At 44.0% G+C, this 20,611-nt stretch overlaps 1 protein-coding gene across 1 annotated transcript in view; it reads left to right on the top strand.

Annotated features, from left to right (window-relative positions):
- Positions 1-20,611, top strand: part of ptn (pleiotrophin) — a 34,621-nt gene that overhangs the window by 11,292 nt on the left and 2,718 nt on the right. Inside the window, exons 2-4 of the mRNA XM_018729932.2 lie at positions 13,202-13,296; positions 13,674-13,847; positions 14,906-15,067. Coding sequence (XP_018585448.1) covers positions 13,203-13,296; positions 13,674-13,847; positions 14,906-15,067 — 430 coding nt within the window. The 5' untranslated portion in view covers position 13,202. The remainder of the gene's footprint in view (positions 1-13,201; positions 13,297-13,673; positions 13,848-14,905; positions 15,068-20,611) is intronic.

The raw sequence follows: 20,611 nt of genomic DNA, 5'->3' as shown, positions 1-20,611 counted from the left end.
TGCACGTAGAACACGGGGTATATCGCATTTCCATCTGGCCTTCGGGGAAGGACGTTTCATCCAGGGCTTTGCTTGCAAGCTGGTCAAATTTATTAGCTCGATAAAACCATCAAAACAGAACTTAAGAGAGCGCCTCGTCTTCATTCTCCGCACCAACACAAGTGCTTTTGTTTACGTCTGCTCGTGCGTGAAAGAGGGAAATGTCACCAGTATTGGCCAGCGCTATATGACAGAAGGTAGGAGAATGCTGTTGCCAGCAGGACTGGTGCAAACTCCGAAATAATCCGCTTGAGCACCTGTGTATTTACCACTCTTTGCACTCAACTTTTCCCCCAACTGACTACCGGCAGAGGGCACTGTGTTTCAACAACTGACCACATGGAGGGTTTCTCAGCCTTGACCAGTCACTATCATCAGATCATACTCTGCAGAAAACCAACATACGTACCACATATTCAAACATAGCACCACGTCACATATGTGAACAAGATGGATGAGCTACTGGGGTTTGATCAGTCGTTAAAAAACCTGGAAGTACACTCCAGATTAACACCAACTTACATTTACATTTATTTATTTAGCAGAAGCTTTTCTCCAAAGCGACTTCCACTGAACTCTATGTAGTGTTATCAGCCCAGACACCTTATTCACCACAGTGACTTACACTGCTAGATACACAACTTACAATTGGTCACTCATCCATACATCAGTGGAACACACTCTCTCTATCACTCACACACTGAGTGAACCTGAGCAGCATGACTTTGGACTGTGGGAGGAAACCAGAGCACTCAGGGGAAAGCCACCCAGACACGGGGGAGAACATGCAAACTCCACACATGCAAACTTCATGGGCACATATTCACTACCATTCATGCTTCTATAAGTTTCCAACATAAGACCAGAAATTCATAAGAGACGGCAACCAGCAGTTATTTAAAATCTATTCTGCAACACATTAAAAGTTTGAAAGGTTTAAGGAGGTCACAGATTAAAAATAGGATATGACAGAAAAGCAAAAATCTTTTGAAATGAAGAGAGCAGAGCTGAAGGACTGGCTCACATTTCCATTACGACTGATATTAATCATGAAGGTTGTAAGAGTTCCTCAATTAATTAAGTGCAGAGTCTTGCTAATCAGTGGTTTTCATGGCTCTTTGTTGAGTTGTAATAAGTAATTCGGAAGTGGAGATTAGATAAGTAGCCATGATTTAAAAAAATAAAAAAATTACGAAATTCCGAAGTTGTTGCCCTACCTATGTGAGAACATTCGTGGGGGATAAAAATGAGGCATGCCGATGTGCTACACACAGCGCCAAATGTAGAACCTGATGGATAGAAATGTAAGCTGTTGTAGCTGTCAGACCCCTTATACACACATTTATTAGATAAAGATGGTGGGCCTGACAAGAAAGCAATACTCTCACCTTCCTTGCACCAAGCAGCTTATTGCGAGGGCCTGACAGCTGCTACATGTCTCAAGGTGTCTCTCGTAATGAAGCGGCGTCTCTGCCTGCAAAGCAGTGTGGGAAGAGTATGTGTTCTGGGGGACAATTAAGGCGTTTGGTGGCAGGGTTGCTGGTTTTGCCCAGACTGAAAGATTCATACACCAGGAGGTAATTAATGGCGGGCTGGAACGAGGCTTTTCTGGGAAAGAAAAGCTGCGGCTGCGAGGGGGTGCGTGAGTGTCCGACTGAACCTCAGAACTGGGTCGGGGTGTTGGAGTGGTAGATTTTGATTAGAGGGTTATGAGATGCCCTGTTTCTTCTTTTCTCTCCGAGTTCAGCCCAGCAGCGTGGCTGTCAACAGCTCAGTGAACTCCAATTCTATTATGAGGGTCTGTGGATGTCCAAAACATCTCCGACCCCCTCTCCGCTTCCCATCGTCCAACGCAAGCGTCCAATTGATCTCCCAGATCCCCTAGGCAAATAAGAGGAGAACGGAACTGAGATGCTGATCACGCAAAGATGAGTTGCCTTGTGAGGGTATTGCAGACAAACCCTTGGCTGAAGAGAAAGGGTCGCAGGAGCGAACCGCATGGCTGTGTGTGTGTTCCACCACCTGTCCCTGAAGGAACTGGCTTCCTGTCCCACGCTATGCTGGTACACCAGAGATGTCAATCAATCACATGAGCTTGAGAGCTGGACCAGTCAGTCACCCATCCTCATTCGACGCCACTGAAAAGCATAGAGGGCAGCGGTCTACCTTAGGCTGCACACCTGGCTGAGACAGGAGGTGGTGTGTGTTTTCACGTGGCAGGAGCCTCACATCTGGACTAATGAGATGTGCGATGCGGCACGGAAGCATGATGAGCTTGAGAAATCAATGTGGAACACCAGGCCTTGCGCTCAGCAGGAAACTCTCAAGACAAATTGGAACCGGAGAACTTTCCATGGGGAACTAGTGTCCCTCCGTGGATAGAGGAGCGTGTCCTTGCATTTGGTATTCGCACTTTATTGGCAAGATACTTCCAGGAAAGTCTAAGGTGAAAGGAAAGGGTGGTTAATATTTAATGCACCTTATTTTATACGGCGGTGGGACGAGGAATTTATTTATTACAATATACTACATTTCATATCATAAATATTTAGATGTGGCGCTGCTTTCTTTGCTTCCTTTCCCGAAGCTCTGAGGTTTTAGTTCAGCAGCTGCTTTGAACAGTCTAAGCTCAGCACGTGCCTGATCAGCCGGTAAAAATAAATGTGAAAATGCTTTGGGATTAGAGGTTACTGGGAGTTTTACCGTGCCGGTCACAGCGTGCACTACTGCTGAAAACACAGGTGGCTAGAAGTCCTGGTGTGATGCATAATGGGTACGCTTGGGCGGGTAAAGGTAACGAAAGCATCCTCGGTAGTCCAACGGGCGTGCAGAAAATCCACGCCGCTGGCTCGCTCTGCTGAGTCTACCCTTAGGTGAGACCTTCTCAGTGAGCTCAGAAGAAGGAGCACTGGTGACCACATTTCAAAATCCAACGCAACAGAGATGGAGAGGAGAGGAGAGGAGAGGAGACGTGCTGCTTTAGGCCTCGAGGCTTTGAATGAGATGACTCTACTGCACATTTTACATTCAGAAAAAATACTCCACGAGTGACTCCGACTTTCCTGCAGATAACATTTTGACATCTTGTCAATGGTCGACGCAGCAGTAAGAAATATCCGCGTAAATCGAACCGTCGTAATAACATCGTATCATAATCAATTTAAAGCAGCCCGAGTCTTATTAAATCGAATGTATTTTTCTCCACATTTATTTACTAAATATCCGTGTTTAGAATGTTTAATAGCCAGTGCTTACAATTCTTCATAGTGACATTTTGCCCAGCTTTTTTCCATCTCTCTGAGTGATACACTTTGCCTTAAAGTGCAGGGGTTAATTGGGAACGTTTTCACTCGGATTGCCTTCCTCTGTTTCTCTGCTCAGTTTTCTTTGCCCATATTTTTGGTTTTTCTCTCCCTTCTTCATCTCACTTCTCCTGCCAGAAGGATTCTTTTTCTTCCCCTGATGAGGTGAAGCTCCGCTGCGGAGAGAACGTGGACATGGCTGGTGTATATTTTTCAAGTTGTCTTCATTTCTGACGCGCTTCCTGGAAGGTTTATTTTACAAATCGTCTCGGACTGCAGCTTCAGAGATCCTTGTCGCTCTCTTGGAACAAATGTATGCTGGTAGCTGCCATTCTTTCATGTGAATCCTGTTTTTATTGTTAGTATTTAGTTTCCTTTTCAAAAAATACACACACACACACACATTTTCAGAACCGCGTGTCCCATACGGGGTCACGGGGAACCGGAGCCAACCCGGTAACACAGGGCGTAAAGCCGGAGGGGGAGGGGACACACCCAGGACGGGACGCCAGTCCATCACAAGGAACCCCAAGTGGGACTCGAACCCCAGACCCACCGGACAGCAGGACTGTGGTCCAACCCACTGCGCCACTGCACCCCCCTTTTCAAAAAATAATAGCCATGTTTTTGGTTGCTAAAAGTTCTGTTGCACATGTAAAAAAAAATAAACATATACATTAGTGAAGGATGAACACATCACTTTATTCCTGTAATACTTTGTCAATCAGATTGGATTGTGTTACTTTTATCTTTTCACTGATGCCTTGACTACCTTCTTCCCGTCGGAGGGCAAGATCTTTTTTCTGGAGTTCTGTAAATGTCCTAAAAGTGTGGTTGGAGAATTTAACTTGTATAAATATTATGCCCAATTACTGGGTTTTCTCAGCTGTAAATGTGAGTATGTGCTACCAGTGTATGTGCTACACAGAGATGCCCCCCCCCCCCCCACACGTGACTAATTCCGCTAAGGGCACCATATTGAACAAGTATCCTGTACAGTGTTCCCCGACTTACGATGGGGTTACGTCCCGCGAAACCTATCGTAAGCTGAAAAATTCGTAAGTCGAAAATATTCGATGCACCTAATAGACAACTCTGCGAGACAGACTGGGAGATGCGGATCACTGCCGCTGCCCAGCATCGCGAGAGGGTATCGCACTGCGTATCACTTGCCCAGCAAAAAAATCAAAATTCAAAATCTGAACTGCGGTTTCAACTGAATGTCTATCGCCAGCTAACCATCGTAAAGTTGAAAAAAATCGTAAGTCGAACCAAGTGTATAAATTTTTTGCACGTGACAAAGTGCATTGAATTTTGAATGTGTTTTCCTGCCACTTACTCTACCCTTGTACGGTACGTATAGATAAATCATTTTCTGTGTTGGAAGACGCACTGAATACATTTTGCAATGAAGTTGTCTGTGGTAACTGGACTAAGCGCCAACGCTGTCATTACGGACTCAAACGTTTTCACTGTAGCAATAACCTGGTATATCCTCCTCTTTCATCTTATCATCCTGCTTCAATTTGTTGTAAAGTAGGCTGGCTTAATCCTAGACTATCCTTCCAAGCGCTCACTTGACCTTCTGGCCCTCGCTGAAATATGGATTACCGTTCAAAACACAGCCACACCTGTGGCCCTTTCCACCAAGTATTCCAACCAAACACCAGGGGTGGAGGTACAGGCAAGCTTGTTTATCTTCAGTGAGAATATTCAGTTCTCCATTTCCACTGTCTTTGTCCTCATATGAGAGCTATACTGTCAGTACTCTCTGTGGTTCTCCTTCTTGCCCTTCTTGGATGACCTTGACATTCTGTTGAGTTTCCACCGAGTGGAAAACACTCCGTCAATTGTTTTGGGTGACTTTACCGTTTTCAGAACAAAACTCTGCTGCCGAACAGAAATGAGGAAATCTGAAAATCACAGCCTTAACATCTTATAAGGATCCCTTTTCATGCTTTCATTTTGACAAAGCTGATTCCATTACTAGCTGGTTCTTGGCAACCACTTCCCCCATCCATTCCCGGACTGCCAGCAAAAATCTTGTTCCCTGCATTTAAACCCCTTTTGTAAAGCGCCCTCAGGGAAAGTGCCCTGACCTTTGCTCTCTCACCGAGCCACTACATGCTTCCATGGTCTCAACACTTCTCTGGTGTTCCGCAGGGCTGGGCGTCTTATTATTCTCCATCTACGCTGCTTCCGTTGGCTCTGTCATTCCCTCTCATGGATTCCTCTATCGCTGCTACCCTGTGTCTCCCCTCTGTGTTCCTCTCCATTGACTTTCTGTGGCTGTCTAACTAACTTCCTGTCTAGCTAATTTAAGACTAGTTATAGCCTACAAGATAGATCTGCAAGGTGGTGCCTACAAGACTCAATCGCTTCCTATGCCCCAACAAGAGTGCTGAAGCTTTTCCATCTCTGGCCACGCTGTGGTCCAAAATTGGAAGTCCGCAGCTTGTTGTATTCCTTTCAGCATTTAAGAAGGGTCTCAAAATGAGTTTCATTTGCACCTTCGTGTCTCCTGGTACTCTGTAACAGCTCTGCAAGTTTGCATCAAACTGTCTGCCACCTTTGTATTTCCTGTCAATTTTATAGGCAACTACTCGTGTGATGGGCACTGGAAGAATGGTGGGATTGGACAAAGCAATCGTGCTATTTCACTCCCTGTCATTACAAAGGGTTAGGAAGTACGATTATGGTTTTCTAATCTAGCGTTCCGCCCAGTGTTTTTAACAGCCCGTAAGAATGTGTGGTATTTGTTATATTAGATAAAACTTAATTAGTATTCAAGGGGCTGGAAAAGGAAGTCAGAAAGATCAGAGTATAACTGTTAGTAAGCGTAGAAAACAGAGAAGACACAGCAAGCACAGAAAACATTATTTTAACAAATGAATGTAAAAAGATATGCCTACGTTAGATAATGTGGATGTATGCAATTTTTTATCCATGCTTCTTTGCATTTCCTTCTCTTGTTGATGCAAAGAGAGAGCAAGGGAAGAGAGAGGATTTTAAAGAGAGACACTTTTAATTAAATTAAATTAATTAAAAAACAGCCAAAACCATGTACTGCGCATGCAAATGCTTTTCCTGGACGTACTTTAATGAAGCAGCATCCCGCAGCGCTTTCAACAGCATTTTTGCTTGAAAAAAAAAACGAAATAAGAAGCCTAACTTATTTAAACAGCTTGTTAGAATTAAAGATGTCAAAATAAGTGCTGAAAAGCCATGGAGGCAGAAACGGAAAAAAATACATGAGTATTCAGACCGAACGAACACGAGACCCACTGACCCGTCATTGTGTAGATTTGGGACACAACGATTTCCAAGCTGTGATAAATCCAAGATTTAAAAAGGAGTGATTAAAAAAGCAGAATATGGTCACACTTCAGCACCTACACAGTGTTACACTGTTCAGGTTTCATTCACTCACTTATTCATGTAATATTTTTCGAATCTATGTGTCAGCGAGAGTCAGTCTGTTGGGTAAAATAAGTTTGAAAGTAATCACTTCAGAGGAAAGCTCAAATCTAACACCTTACTGTCTTTAATATGCCTTATTTTGTTCAGCATACTATCTCATCAAGCTGAAGTTGTAAATTTGTTTGACCGTTCTAGGATGCTGCAGTCAAACTAAAAGCAAATGAGAACTTTTTCGAAGATTTAAAGACAAATGAACATAGTGTTCATTGCTTTCCCGTTTTATAATCATGTTACAGGCCCCCTGTGGCAGCCCTGCTTGGGGGTGATGTGGGTGTCTGACTGCAATCAACCACATTTAACCTGGTGCATTAATAAATTAATAAAGCTTCCTTGACTGATGGAATTCAAGACGACCTCTGAGTCATCCAGTTGCGCACATTCATTACCTCTCGTCAGATTAGTCCCACATGGTTTATTTGGTATGTGCTTCCATGCGGAAAGCAGGTGACAGAGCCGAGATCCTGAGAAGGAGCAGAAGGCATGGAGAAGATTGCTTTTCTCTGCCAGAGGTCCCGCTGTCAATGGGATGGCTGAAAAGGTGCCGGGTCCTTTTGAGGGTTAACCTCAGAGTCAGAGGAGAAATCCCGTGGGGGCAATGTTTCGTTTGTTTTGGAAGAGGTGTCAGGTGTGGTGAAGGTGTAGGTATGATCTAGTTAGTCTGTCAATGCTTTTGATCCCCCTGCTCCAATATGCTACCACCCCAGGATCAAATTTGCTCCCCAGCAGAACCGATTCAGGAGCTGGCTCTTGCTGTCTCAGAATTCCTTGGACAGAATAACTGTTGAAAAGCTGCCACTGTTTCTTCCAACTTTCTCCCACTCGCTAACTCCGTCTTCTTCCTTCCCTCACGCTTTCCGGTTTTTAATACCTTGCCTCACACTTGACCTTACTCTTTGTATATGATTTCCTCATGAAGTGGTGTTACTCACCCATACTAACCTATTCGCTCTTTCCCTCCCTTTGGCTGATCTTGGAGGTTTGGTTCTCAGAGCCCTGACTGAGACACTGTCTTTACATATAGCTCAGATCTTTAAAATGGCGTTTGAAAGAGCTGCTAGAGTTCACTGAAAAGCTTTGGTACAATGGACAGTGACACGAATCATTACTTCTTTCAGAAATGGTAAAGAAGATTGATGGTATTTGTAGCTCGGGTTGTTGACTCGGATGTTCAGGTGTTCTCCGAGCTTAATGCGCTTTACTCATTAAGCACCCATGATGTCACCTCGACTGGTGATGAAACATCTGCAGTCTGAATGCGAAGCTCGGCGAACACCTGAACATCCGAATTACTTGTTTTCCCTAAAATGATAGTTCCATATCCTGATGCTTCAAGGCACCATTTGTTTGGTCTTGTAGTCTATAAATGTTTCTATTTACATCTGTGGTTTTACATGAGCTCCAAGAGGTGTACTTTGTATGGATGATTGATATAGGTGAGTGAGGCAGCCAAAGTCTGGCTACACCCAACCCATGAGACTGACAACGGCACATGGGCACAGTCTGATAATGGGATTATGAGGCCAGGTGCAGGCAATAATTCAAAAGACTCAATAAAATCACAGACAGACCGGGATGTAAAGGAGAGGAAGCTGTGGTCTGATGGTCCTGGTGATGAAATTTGGTGACTTAAGTGGTTTAAGGTTTGCCTTGCATTTTTGTAATGTTCTATGGTTTTCCCCATTATGGTTATACCCCTGTTTGTTATATTTTATTTAAATATGGCAAGAAGGAATAAAAGGGACCGTACATTTTCCCAGTGTTGTTCCCCGCCTGGTCACATCCTGGACTTGCCACATCCTAGCATACTACAATCACATATAATAGAAGAGACATCTCAGATGCGATGAGGGTTATCAATGAAACAGAATTTATCAAAGAACAGGAAACATTAAAAGAGCAAAAGTGGTGACTTGGCCACTGACAGCAGCCACTGCTCCTACTTGTGGCATGAGGCAGGTCTGACATGTTGACATGTTACAAGAGCCAAAATTGTTGATTTTGTCCAGACCATTTGGCCAAAGTAAAGTAATTATAGTATCTGACAGTCCTGCTCAGCTAATAAAAACCACCAATTATATCATTTGTGATGATTCCCAAAGACCTCTTTTCCTTAGTGCTCCGCTATGGTTTGGGGCAACAATTGTAACTGAGTGATAAAGATAAATCACAATGGCTTTCTGACTTCTGTGCTTCAAGAATGTAATCTGATAGAATAACCAAATAATACTGTTGAGAAATGGGAGAAAAATAAAAACTGACTGATTATTTGAAGGCCAGTAGTGATGTTTTTCATGGGGAGATTATAATGATAGTGTGGTTTCATTCTGCGGTTCAGGACTGCCTACTAAATGTAAATGATAGGTACCTTAAAAGTATCAGTGTGTGATGACAGAAGAAATAAAATTGCAGCGACATTGTGGCACCAATGCCTTGTTACCATAAACTGAGCAGAAATCTGTAAACCTTGTAGTTGCAGGTTGCAGGGTTAGTTTCCAGACGGATCGCTATTGTTGTATCATGTAATTATGCACTGAGTCTGAATTATTTCAGTTAAAATGATTTTCCTCGATATTGCTTTGGATGAAGCAAGCTGAGCACTTGAAAAATGTATTGCTCGCTATGGTACTATTTCGTCCTCTAGGAGGAGGGTTTCTCTTTTTTAAATTACGATGTGCTCTCTAATAGCTTATACCTTAAAGTCCCCTTAAGGGCAGTAAAAAGAAATAAAAAAGGTTTGTTGACCTCTAGAAGATGAATGAGCTATATCTAAAACTACCTCAAATTCTTAAAGGCTTTTTTTTTCTGTTTCCTGTGAATCTTGCTCTAACCTCATTTTTGTTTGCAACGAGGACACCAGTGTTAGAATTAGAATTTTTCGGGCGTACATTTTTATCACAAATCTGAAATTTATTTCAGCAGCAGCAGAGATTGGTAAGCTACAGAAAATACCCCAAAATATCACTGCTTGGTGTAGAAAAGAGGTTATATTTGTTCAGGTTTTTCCCGCTTTAACACAATTTGACTAAGAACTTGCTATGATAAAAACTTAGGAGAGAACATAAAAAAAAATACAGCAAAGAAGAGTAAGACTTACTGTTCTAGTTTTTTTTTTTTACCATAACGCCCTTAGTCAAATTTACTCTTTTCCTCGAACATCCTGACTACAAAGAGATATCTTGCCAAGTCAAATAAGTTAAAGCTCACCATAAATCATTTCCCCCATTTTTTTTTTCCAGTTTGAGAAGCTGCCACAAGCTAGATTGAAATATTTGAAAGACTGGAATATAAATTTTCATCCTGCAAATTGAAATAGGAGTAAAAAAATAAGGTTTGTATTACCTCAGAGCGAAGAAATTAAAAAGATTGGTTTTGTACTTTGTAATATTCTGCTGAAAAACACAAAGACGGCATTAAATAGTTTAAAAGATTTGAATATAAGTAGCAACCACTTATTTAATGCAGATGAACACATATGTAGGAAGTAGCTTTGCACAGCTGTTGAGAGGAATATTGTATCGCTGCTTTCCCATCGTTCTCTTCTCCCATAGCCTGATGAAATTCCCTTAACCACCTTTTTCAGAAGCTGAAACAATATAGGGTAAATACCAGAGAGGCCAGGGAGCGGAGTCTGTTCTTGAGATTTGAAGTCCAGCTCCTAATCATCACCGCGTAAGATGAGCAAATGGAAGAGGATCCGATTTCAAAGCATATTTTAAATTTGCTGTGGAAAAAAGACAGAACCGCCTGCGGAGGGACAGCTAACGTTTCCAAAAATTTGCATGAATCCAGTTTTGATCTCGCAGTTACCAGCTTCAGCCAGAAAAGGAAAATGCAGGAAGAGCTAAATTATGCAAGCCTTAAACAAAGTTTACAAAGCTTAATTTATCTTCTTTTGCAATCTGTTCATTTATGGTGTAATCCATGTTTTTTGATTAAAAAAATGATTTGTTCTTGAAACTAATTTGTTATTGGCTCTCTTTCATTCCCTGAAGAAAAGTATACATGGTGTTCATACAAATGTGAACTAGCTATTAACCACAGCCACATTTCAAAAGACATGGTTCTTATTATTAATTTCTTTTGCTTTGTTATTTCTAGACATTCTGACCAAAATAATATTATCTGTATACTACGAATCTCTCACATATAGACCTCAGTACCAGCAATGAGGGTTTGAAGAGAATCAAATGCAAAAACAGTGGCCTAAAACAGCCACCACTGTTATAAAATGCTTTATATTATTACAATTTAATTTTTGTCATGCTTTTTAGACTGCTGCTAGGGCTACAATGCCAGGTGACAAGCGACTGGTTGTGAATGTGATGCGTGATAAAGCAACGCCATGTCCTTTGTGAAAGAGGTTGTCATTATTTGCCAGCATTGCCATGGAATTATGCTGCCCATCAGTTCTGACTTTGAAATTTGCATCATCACAGAAACCTACTCTGTTCCCTGACATTGTAATGCCCCCGTGCCCCTTTCGAGCTGCCAGGCACGTCACTGTTTTGACTCGCTTTGGAATAATCTATGATGCGGACAGACCCCATGAAGTACTGGTTCTCAGTGCTCCCGAACATGCTTCGATACACAAACGGGAAGAACACATCAGTATGCAACATTTTTGCATAAATATTGCGACAGCTGTACGTGACAAGATGGCATGGGCTCAGGTTTCATCTTTCGTGGTTTGGTTATATTTGGTTGGGTAACTTCTCGGAAAGAACGAGATAAGGACCCTAGGCAGGGTGTAGAACACGTCTCATTGTGGGCAGAAGGGCTTAAACAGGGAAGTCATGGCAACTCAGCTTTTTGTGAGTTGTTACCGAGGCAGGGTACCAGGTGCATGTTTGTGTTGGCTGTGTGTTGTTGCACCTGCGTTTGTGTGTACGTTTGTTGTGGGGGGGGGGGGGGGGGGGGGGGTCGTGTATGCTGCAGTTGTCTTTAATGTTGAACTAAAATAGGGTTTGAAGCACATTAGTATTGGGAAGATACAGGTTGTTCATCTTCCTACCCTTTGGATAAAGACTCCAAATGAGTTTTTCTTCCAGATGTCACGTGAAACATTTGTCTTCCCTTTACTTCCCAGACATAGGTATGAGGTAAACGCTCTGCTTCTTGAAACGGAGCCAAGCGCCTTTTTGCATTTTATTTTTGGAACAGGTAATATCACTCGCCGTGAACTTGTTGACAGCGTGTGTGCGATTCATTTTGATGATGAGCAGCCCATTGTTGTTGCATGTCTGCGGCTGATTTCATAACATTCCTTGCTGTGAACGATCGCTGAGACCAAGCAGACTCGGGGCACTTCTGCACAGCCGGTAAATTAGATTGGTATAACTCATAGAGTGCCGCTTTGACATTCATTTAACGGGGTCTGCGAACAAGTGCCACCAAAGGTAGACTATTGAAGCTGAAGTCTGGGGTTTGAGGGAAGTTCTAATAGCTTTCCTTGCTCGATATGGCCTGGCCCTGCAGCACACTCATTATACATACATGGGTGAAGGTGTGTCACGGAGAAATCACAGAACTTGAAAGGGGATATTTATAAACCCCGGAGAATCGCAAGGTTGAGTACCTTTTCCAGGCTGTTCTGCCTCCTCTACATTACATGAATATTGGGAGCATAGACTAAAGTGTAAAGTTTCGAACTCGCAGACTGAAAATCCCGAGATCGGGCGAGGAGGAAACTGGAGGCTGGAAATTAATTGAAATTGTCAAATGGAAATCATCCCGCCGGTAGGCTGCGCCTTAATGGTAATCACGGCACAGCAGACCGTTGGGTAACAGGAAGGCTCATAACTGATTAGGCATTTCACTGATTTCTCCATGGTGTGCGTGGTGTTCCTGCGGATATCTCTGAAATGCGGAGGGAGGTGGACTGCTCGCTCATGCGTCAAGATGCCTCTCGCTTCCCAGTTCCCACAACGAGGGCTGTGATTAAAAACAAGTGCAATGTTTGGTTTCCATGGGACCGCTGTGGCAAAGCAGAGCAAAAGACACCAAAGCAGGGTTCTAAGCATTCCTACTTATACTTAGCCTGTAATGCCACTCAGGACATCAGCCACCATGGGGATCTATCGAAAAATGAGAAATGACAACCAGCCTGTCGATATATTCCCATGCTGGCGTATTCAGCTTCACCACGGGATGATTGTGGCTCAGTCGGTCTGTCCATCCAAAGTAGCTTCTACCGCTCTGAGACTTCCCAGAGGAGGTTCTCAAGCTGGACCAGCTAAGTGTTCGTGATTGACATCAGACATCAACATATCAGTCAGGCTCCTAGGGTGCTGAGTAATTCTGCTAAAGCATCTCAGCAGAGGCAAAATGTTGGATCTGACCTTAGGGTGCAACTCAGTGTGTGTCTCTTCACTTCCTAACAGCATGTACAGATTACAGCACTGGACTGTGGCAGCAGTGATGGCCCTTCTGGTTGTCACAGCAGCTGCCCCTGATGGGAGCAAAGTAGAAAAACAAGGTGAGATGCCCGGCATCAATGACAGACAACACGAAGGCTGATCAGTCAAATCCATAGTGTTGAAAACATGACGAGTTGGGCTGTGAATGACTATTAGCTGTAAAATTCCATCATCCATTTCCAGTTACAACAGAACTATAACATTACCTATTGCATACTATTACATGCTTGTGTCTTCGCTATAGACAATGCCTAATTAAACCCTTTTCTGTATACTTTTAGTTCTGTATTTTCCTTTTTACCTCTAAATGCCATGAATGCATCTCAAATTAGGTAAAGAGCTTTGCAAAACCACTGCAAAATGGTAGCGTGGTATACCATGAAGAGAGAAGTCTGTGCTGAAATGCATGGTGCCGAGTGTCCATCCATCTGTGCAGGGAAGAAGGAGCGCAAGGCGGACTGTGGCGAGTGGCAGTGGAGCGTATGTGTGGCCAACGTGGGCGACTGTGGCCTGGGCACTCGGGAGGGCACACGCAGCGGCACCAACTGCAAGCAGATCATCAAGACCCAGCGGTGCAAAATCCCCTGCAACTGGAAGAAGCAGTTTGGAGGTGAGGCATGCTGCTGATGATGGAAGGGTGGGAAGAAGTGGAGGCTGTTTTGGGAGAGCATAATTGACTCAGGAACTTGGTTTCTGCCTTCCGTGATCTCTTCTCAATGGCACATATCGCCTGTGGGGACTTTAAATATGGTCACAAAAGCACGGTAACAGGTCTGCAGCCAGTCTGCAGGCTTGGTTGCCCATGCTGAGCTCAATGCCAACGACAGGATGCTTGGAATAAGGTTCTAGTCTGTATTTTCCTTCTGCAGTTTTCTCCCTGCCCACCCTTGGCCATTCCACATCCCTGCTCAACCCCCTGCCAGCTTGGAAATTACAGAGCAGCAGGACTGCCTGTCAATACTAGACAGAAGCAGCAGCAAGAGCTTTTAGCCAGGGCCAGTGTGTGTGTGCGCGCGTGTGTGTGTGCGTGTGTGTGTGGGTGTGTGTGGAAAGACAAAGGGTACACAAAGGTTCTTTTAACATGACACTAAATCTGACAATGTGGCGCGTAGACAAGGCAGAAAATCATCTTACAGCACACAGCAGATTCGTGTGTGTTCAAGTGTTAAAGAGGGCTGTTTGTCCGAAGTGGGGTCTCACGGCCATCTTAAACATCTCTAAAGAGTGGGATGGTTATCTTTGGGTCATCGGCTACGCAGACTGATGAAGCATAATTGATGATAACTTTTCATCTCGTGCATAATGACTTCAACACCTTACTGGGATTCAACGAGACTTTTTTTGAGCTCCATTATTCAGCCTATGGAAACGTCTTGACAGACATAAATTTAAAAGACTAACTTTGATGAATTATCATATGCCTTTTGTCTTTTGTCACTCTGAATAAAGAACCTGAGCTCAAACCCCCTCATTTTTTGGAAACCTATCAATGCCAAGCAGGACCAGCTAGTTGTTTGATTAGATTTATTTGACCCTTTTTCTCTGCTGATGATTGATGTTTAATTCATGTTGTGATATATGCTCTGTTTCTCTCAGTCTTTAGTTAGACTGCAGAGAGTGAGGGGATGGACCTGAAGGTTGACCATTGTCGCATGCTGTCCCCAAAAGGTGAATGCAAGTACGATTTTGAGGAGTGGGGTGAGTGCGACCTATCGACGGGGATGAAGAACCGTACAGGGATCCTGAAGAGGGCCCTGATGGATGCCACATGCCCCAACACCGTCAGCGCCACCAAGCCCTGCGGCAAAGTCGTCAAGACTAAGCTTCATGGTAAGAAAGAGGGTTTCAAACCCTTATGGGATAGCTGAGTTGCAGGGAATAAAAAATAGGGAAATGGAAATATCGAGGGTTACATAACTCAGCCCAGCTTATTGCATCAAGATAATAATACTAACTTTACGTTCCATTTCCTGAGCTGCCTACACTTTTCTTTTCAGTAGATACAGATATCTTAGTTTTTTAACTTATCGAAGTTACATTACATTATACTCCATATAGTATGTTGTTATCTTCTGTAGACAATAAAACTAAGTAAGATGTTGACGAAAAAGTTTTTAGAAATCTCTGCTTTTTTCAAAGACCCAAGAACAAATTATTATGCTTTGTTTATTATTATTCTTTATCTAGCTGACCCCTTTCTCCGAGGCGACTTCCAGAGTTAGGTATGCAGAGTACAAAAGGGCTGGAAAGGTCAGAACATAACAATGAGTAGATAATGGTCCAGGATGAAACATTGTGCTGCAGTACCGCAAGATCAGCCCAGAACTTGAATAATCACCTTTATTTGGAGCGAACAAAGGAAAATTACAAACAAATTGAAAACTTTCAAGACTTTAGCTTTGCTCGTAGACAAAGTTAAGGCATTACAAAGAAGCTGGGGAGAACAGCACAGTGAGATACTCTGGGAAAGATCATTAGCGAGGCAAAAGAAATGCTTAGAATGTCCCAAAATAGCAAGAGGTGAGTCCTTAGAAGGTAGCGAAAGGTCAGAAGGCTGGTAGCACATCTGATGAGTGGAAGCTCATCCCTCATCTCAGGAGCAAGAAGAAAGACCGAGCGATCCTTTGGTGTGCTTGGGGAGAAGAAGAACACACAGCAGCCAGGTGGAGGTGGAGCAGTGGTTACGCCGTGGACCTGCATTTCACCTTTCTACACAACATCGGCGAAGTGAATAGAAGCTTTAAATGCATCAAAAGCACTACAACTTCTGTTATTTCTATGAAGTAAAATTGGATGTGGGTTTGCTCCCCGCTCAGTCTTTGTAGAGTTTGCATGTTCTCCCCGTGTCTGCGTGGGTTTCCTCCGGGTGCTCCTTTTTCCTCCCACACTCCAAAGACGTGCTGTTCAGGTTCACTCATAGTGCGTGAGTGACAGACAGAGTGCGTGTGTCCCACTGATGTATGGATGAGTGACCCAGTGTAAGTAGTGTATCTAGCAGTGTAAGTCACCACGGTGAATAAGGTGTGTGGGCTGGTAACACTACGTAGAGTTCATTGGAAGTCGCTTTGGAGAAAAGTGTCTGCTAAATATGCAAATGATTTATTGATGGTGTATTATGGCACATCGTTGCCACTGAAACACTTTTAACAGTCAAAAATCTGGGTGGCAACGGCATGATGGAAATAAAGTTTAAGGCTATTAACGAGCTAAATACTCTCTTTACTTTATCTCTCAACTGTGAGAAAAAGTTGTTGATTTATTTGTTGATACAGTTAAAGCTCCAGGTGTATATTTTTATAGCAGGAACCAGTAGAGAACCTGCTGTGAGAGGGTTTACTGGATGACTGTGCCTGAGACTTGTTGACATTCAGGAGGAAGATGGAGGGGGAAGGCAGTGGTGCCCTGGAGGACTGACAGTAATCCATTCTTAGACGCTAAGGAGGGATTTGGAGTTGTGCTTCAGAGCTGTGTCTCCGAGCTTGACTGGACACAAATCGCTGTTTACAGGGAGTGGGAACACCAAAGCCCCTAAAAACTGATCGGATAAAATTTCCTCTTCGCTCTCGTTTTAATCGCTGCCTCTGAGTTTAACCCAAGTTGGTCCCTCATCCTGTTTGACCACGGACGGCCGAGATCGAGAATCCACAGCTGACAGGCCAAATCTCTCGAAAGAAATGATGTGGCAGAGTGAATTCTATAGATACAGCAACCCGCAGTGCCGCAGTCGACTCCCGGTAGGACATTTTATTGAGTTAATAAATCCCTGCTCTGTACTCAAACAAAGGTTCTGCAGAAATCCTTTCCTTTATTCAGTATAGCAAAAATGTTATACCTAAAAAAGGGAGAAGTAGAGTATGCAGAGTTCAGAATACAGTAAGTACAGGGTACATCATTACGTACAACAAAGACATAGTTAATAATAATTACTCTTAACTAATACTATACTACTATGCTATAGTTTACAATAGTTAAATGTAATACTAATATTATATACTATTATATCTTTACTATAAATTAATATTATTAACTATTATATAATAATAATAATAACAACACATATATATGTATTTTTTTTTAGAAATTTCCAGCACACATTTTTGTTTTAAGACTAATAGAGGGACCTGTGCTTGCATCACTCTGTGTGGAAAATGATTGAAACACCAGTGGAAAGAGCAGTAAGTTAAGAGGAGATGAAAGAGATGGAGGTCAGAGGTCGGGGGGGGGGGGGGTTGAGCAATAAAAATGAGACAGAAGGCCAGAATATTATGAACTGCTGAAGGAGAGCAGCAAGACAGCGAAGGCACGGATGGGTCGGGGGTGGGGGTTGCAGTGCCGTGTGCCTGCTAGTGCGATGATAAGCACAGGTAGGCAAAGGTGCGTGATTTGAGTGAGAGGGGAAGGCAGTCAGGGGAGGCAGCAGAGTTACACCATGGTGAGCAGATTGTTCCCCAACACCAGGTGGAAGGAAAAAAATCCTTCTCCGATTCCGGGCTGGGAATACAGACGGCTCCACTGCCAGGATTCCTCCAGGAATGGATAGACTAAACATTTGCAAGAGCAGTAGGAACTATAGGAGCCATGGAACTTAGTGTATCACTGTAACCAAGCTGAAAATACCAGTCGAGAAGTTAGACCATCATATACCAAGACACTTCTGTGGAGCTCCTCTAATGAAGTGGCAAAGGTTGAAACTGCAAGTTATGCAAGTTGCTATGGAGAACATTTTTTTTTTAAAGTAAGACGTAATTAAGTCAGAGACAATAGATGCAGGAAGTGTGAAAATGCGAAGGCAGGATCAGGGGATCCTTCTTTTTTTAAATGTCTCGTTATAAATGTTACGTGGTGAAAAAGAGCCTAGACTCAGAGACATAAGATACATAATACTGGGATGGTTATAGATTTAGGGGGGTATGGTGGCGCAGCGGGCTTGGCCTGGGCCTCCTGTGTACAAGGTCTGGGGTTTGAGTCTTGCTTGGGGTGCCCTGTGGTGGACTGGCGTCCTGCCCGGGGCTTGCTCCCTTGCACCCTGTGTTGCTGGGTTAGTGTGTGGTTTGAGTTTGTGAAGGTGGTGCATTGCATTGCATACAAGCGCTCATCCCAAGTGGGGTTGGGGTCGAGGCTGAAGGGGGAGGGGACGCACCCTGGGTGGGATGCCAGTCTGCCGCAAGGCACCCCAAGCAGGGGTCAAACCCCAGACCTGCCACACAGCAGGCACAGAGCAAACCTGCTGCGACACCGTGCCCCCCAGAGGTGGTGCATTTGAAGGTATTTATGGAGGTGCGGCTTATTTGACATAGTTGAGTTTGCGGAGTTGCTGTATTTATTGAGGGTGAAGGGCATCTAACATGTGTGTGGAGGGGGGTGGATCTGGGAAGCCAGACAGCACTGTTGAGCTTTCCGGAAGTATCGTGGGTCTAATTCAAGGAAACACAGACGAAGGGAGGTGTCCACTTAACAACCTCAAGGAAATTCTCATGTACTCAAGTCAAGTGCAAATGGGAAGTTAAGCTGCTTGGTCTTGAGTCATGAAGATATATGTTGGCAGTGCTGCATGATTTTCTCTGTGGCTTCGTTGTGAGATTGGTTGGATTATGTCCTTGTGTACAGCTGTTGTAATATATATATGGGGTGTAGCATTTTGTCCTTTGTATCTTAAATGAATGAATACTACCACTACTAATAATAATGATAATACTAATAATAATAGCTGGTGGCATGGTGATACCGGGAGTAACGCTAGTGCCCAAGAACCCTTGGGATGTGCATTCGGATGATGGTTCGAATTTGGCTCAGTCTGTGCAGATGTTGCATTTTGTCCCTGCGTTCACATTGTTTGCTGTCAGGTACTCTGGTTTCCTTCCATAGTGTATCGATGTGATTCGTGTGAACCGGTCACTCGAAACCGCCCATTGCATGCGTATGTGACAGCGAACGAATGCCTAATGCGCGTGGTAACCCTGTGATGGACTGGCATTCCTTCTAGGGTGCACCCCATCTCATGCCCTATGCTTCTGAGGCAGACTCCAGACCACCACAACCATTCATTGGGACAAGTACTTAATTAAATGCCGCAGAATGAATAAATGAACAAATAAAATGATCGTTTCTGTTTATTTTTTATATGTACACTGGTTTACATGACTCAGCGATAACTGGCTAAAATGCATCCGCATGAATTTACACCATGGGACAAATCTTGTGAAACTGCAGGTGGGATCAGATTTGAGAAATGGATTTAGTAGGAAATAAACAGGTGTGAATCAAGTCTTTGTGACACCTTCAAATATCTGCATATCTCATGACACCGAGACTCTCCTCTCATCCCTCCGACGGCAGCGTAATTGAACCACCGCTCGCGGGCCTCTCTAAAAATGGTGCGGCTCCATCCCATTATTGCCCTCTCGTCCTGGATAATCAGGTGTCTCCTCTGCTGGAAGGGAATGCAGCCACACACTGATGAGCACACCTGCCAACTGCAGGACCTTCGCTGTGTGGTGTCTGTCATCGGGTTGGGGGTGGTGGGGGACGCAGTACTTTGGGGAGGGTGTGTGGGGAGGGGGGGCACGCGGGACAGATAACAAAGATCCACCCCTCCCTTGTCTTCTGTCACAACGTACAGGAAAAGCTGATAGTATCGCACAACGCGGCACTGCAGCCGAGCCAAAGCTGTTTTAAATAGCCACCCCCCCCCCGAAAAAAACCAGCCTACAGCTGTACTTCAACTTATCAGAATGAATGAAGAACACAGGTTCTTCACGTACAGTTAAAGACATGCTGTCTTGCTTTTAATATCCATCCTTAATTATTTCAGTTTATATGTGCACATGTATATATACAGTAATATTACAGGATAAAGAGGGGCGTGGTGGCGCAGTGGGTTGGACCGCAGTCCTGTTCTCCGGTGGGTCTGGGGTTCAAGTCCCGCTTGGGGTGCCTTGCGACGGACTGGCGTCCCGTCCTGGGTGTGTCCCCTCCCTCTCTCCAGCCTTATGCCCTGTGTTGCCGGGTAGGCTCCGGTTTCCCGTGACCCCGTATGGGACAAGCGGTTCTGAAAATGTGTGTGTGTGTGTGTATTACAGGATACAAGTGAGTGTTCATGCACACACACACACACACACACACACACACACACACAATCTGAAACCACTTGTCCCAGGGAGCCGAAGCCTAACCCGGCAACACAGGGCGTAAGGCTGGAGAGGGGAGGAGACACATCCAGGACGGGACGCCAGTCCATCACAAGGCACCCCAAGCGAGACTCGAACCCCAGACCCAGCGGAGAGCAGGAGCCAATCAAACCCACTGTGCTACAACGTTCCCGTTGTGTTTATGTACTATAGTGCAAAATGGAGTTGCCATTAACATTCTCAGTAA

This window comes from Scleropages formosus, chromosome 21 (assembly GCF_900964775.1).
Source record: "Scleropages formosus chromosome 21, fSclFor1.1, whole genome shotgun sequence".
NCBI lineage: Eukaryota > Metazoa > Chordata > Actinopteri > Osteoglossiformes > Osteoglossidae > Scleropages > Scleropages formosus.
This window is presented reverse-complemented; position numbering and strand designations above follow the sequence as displayed.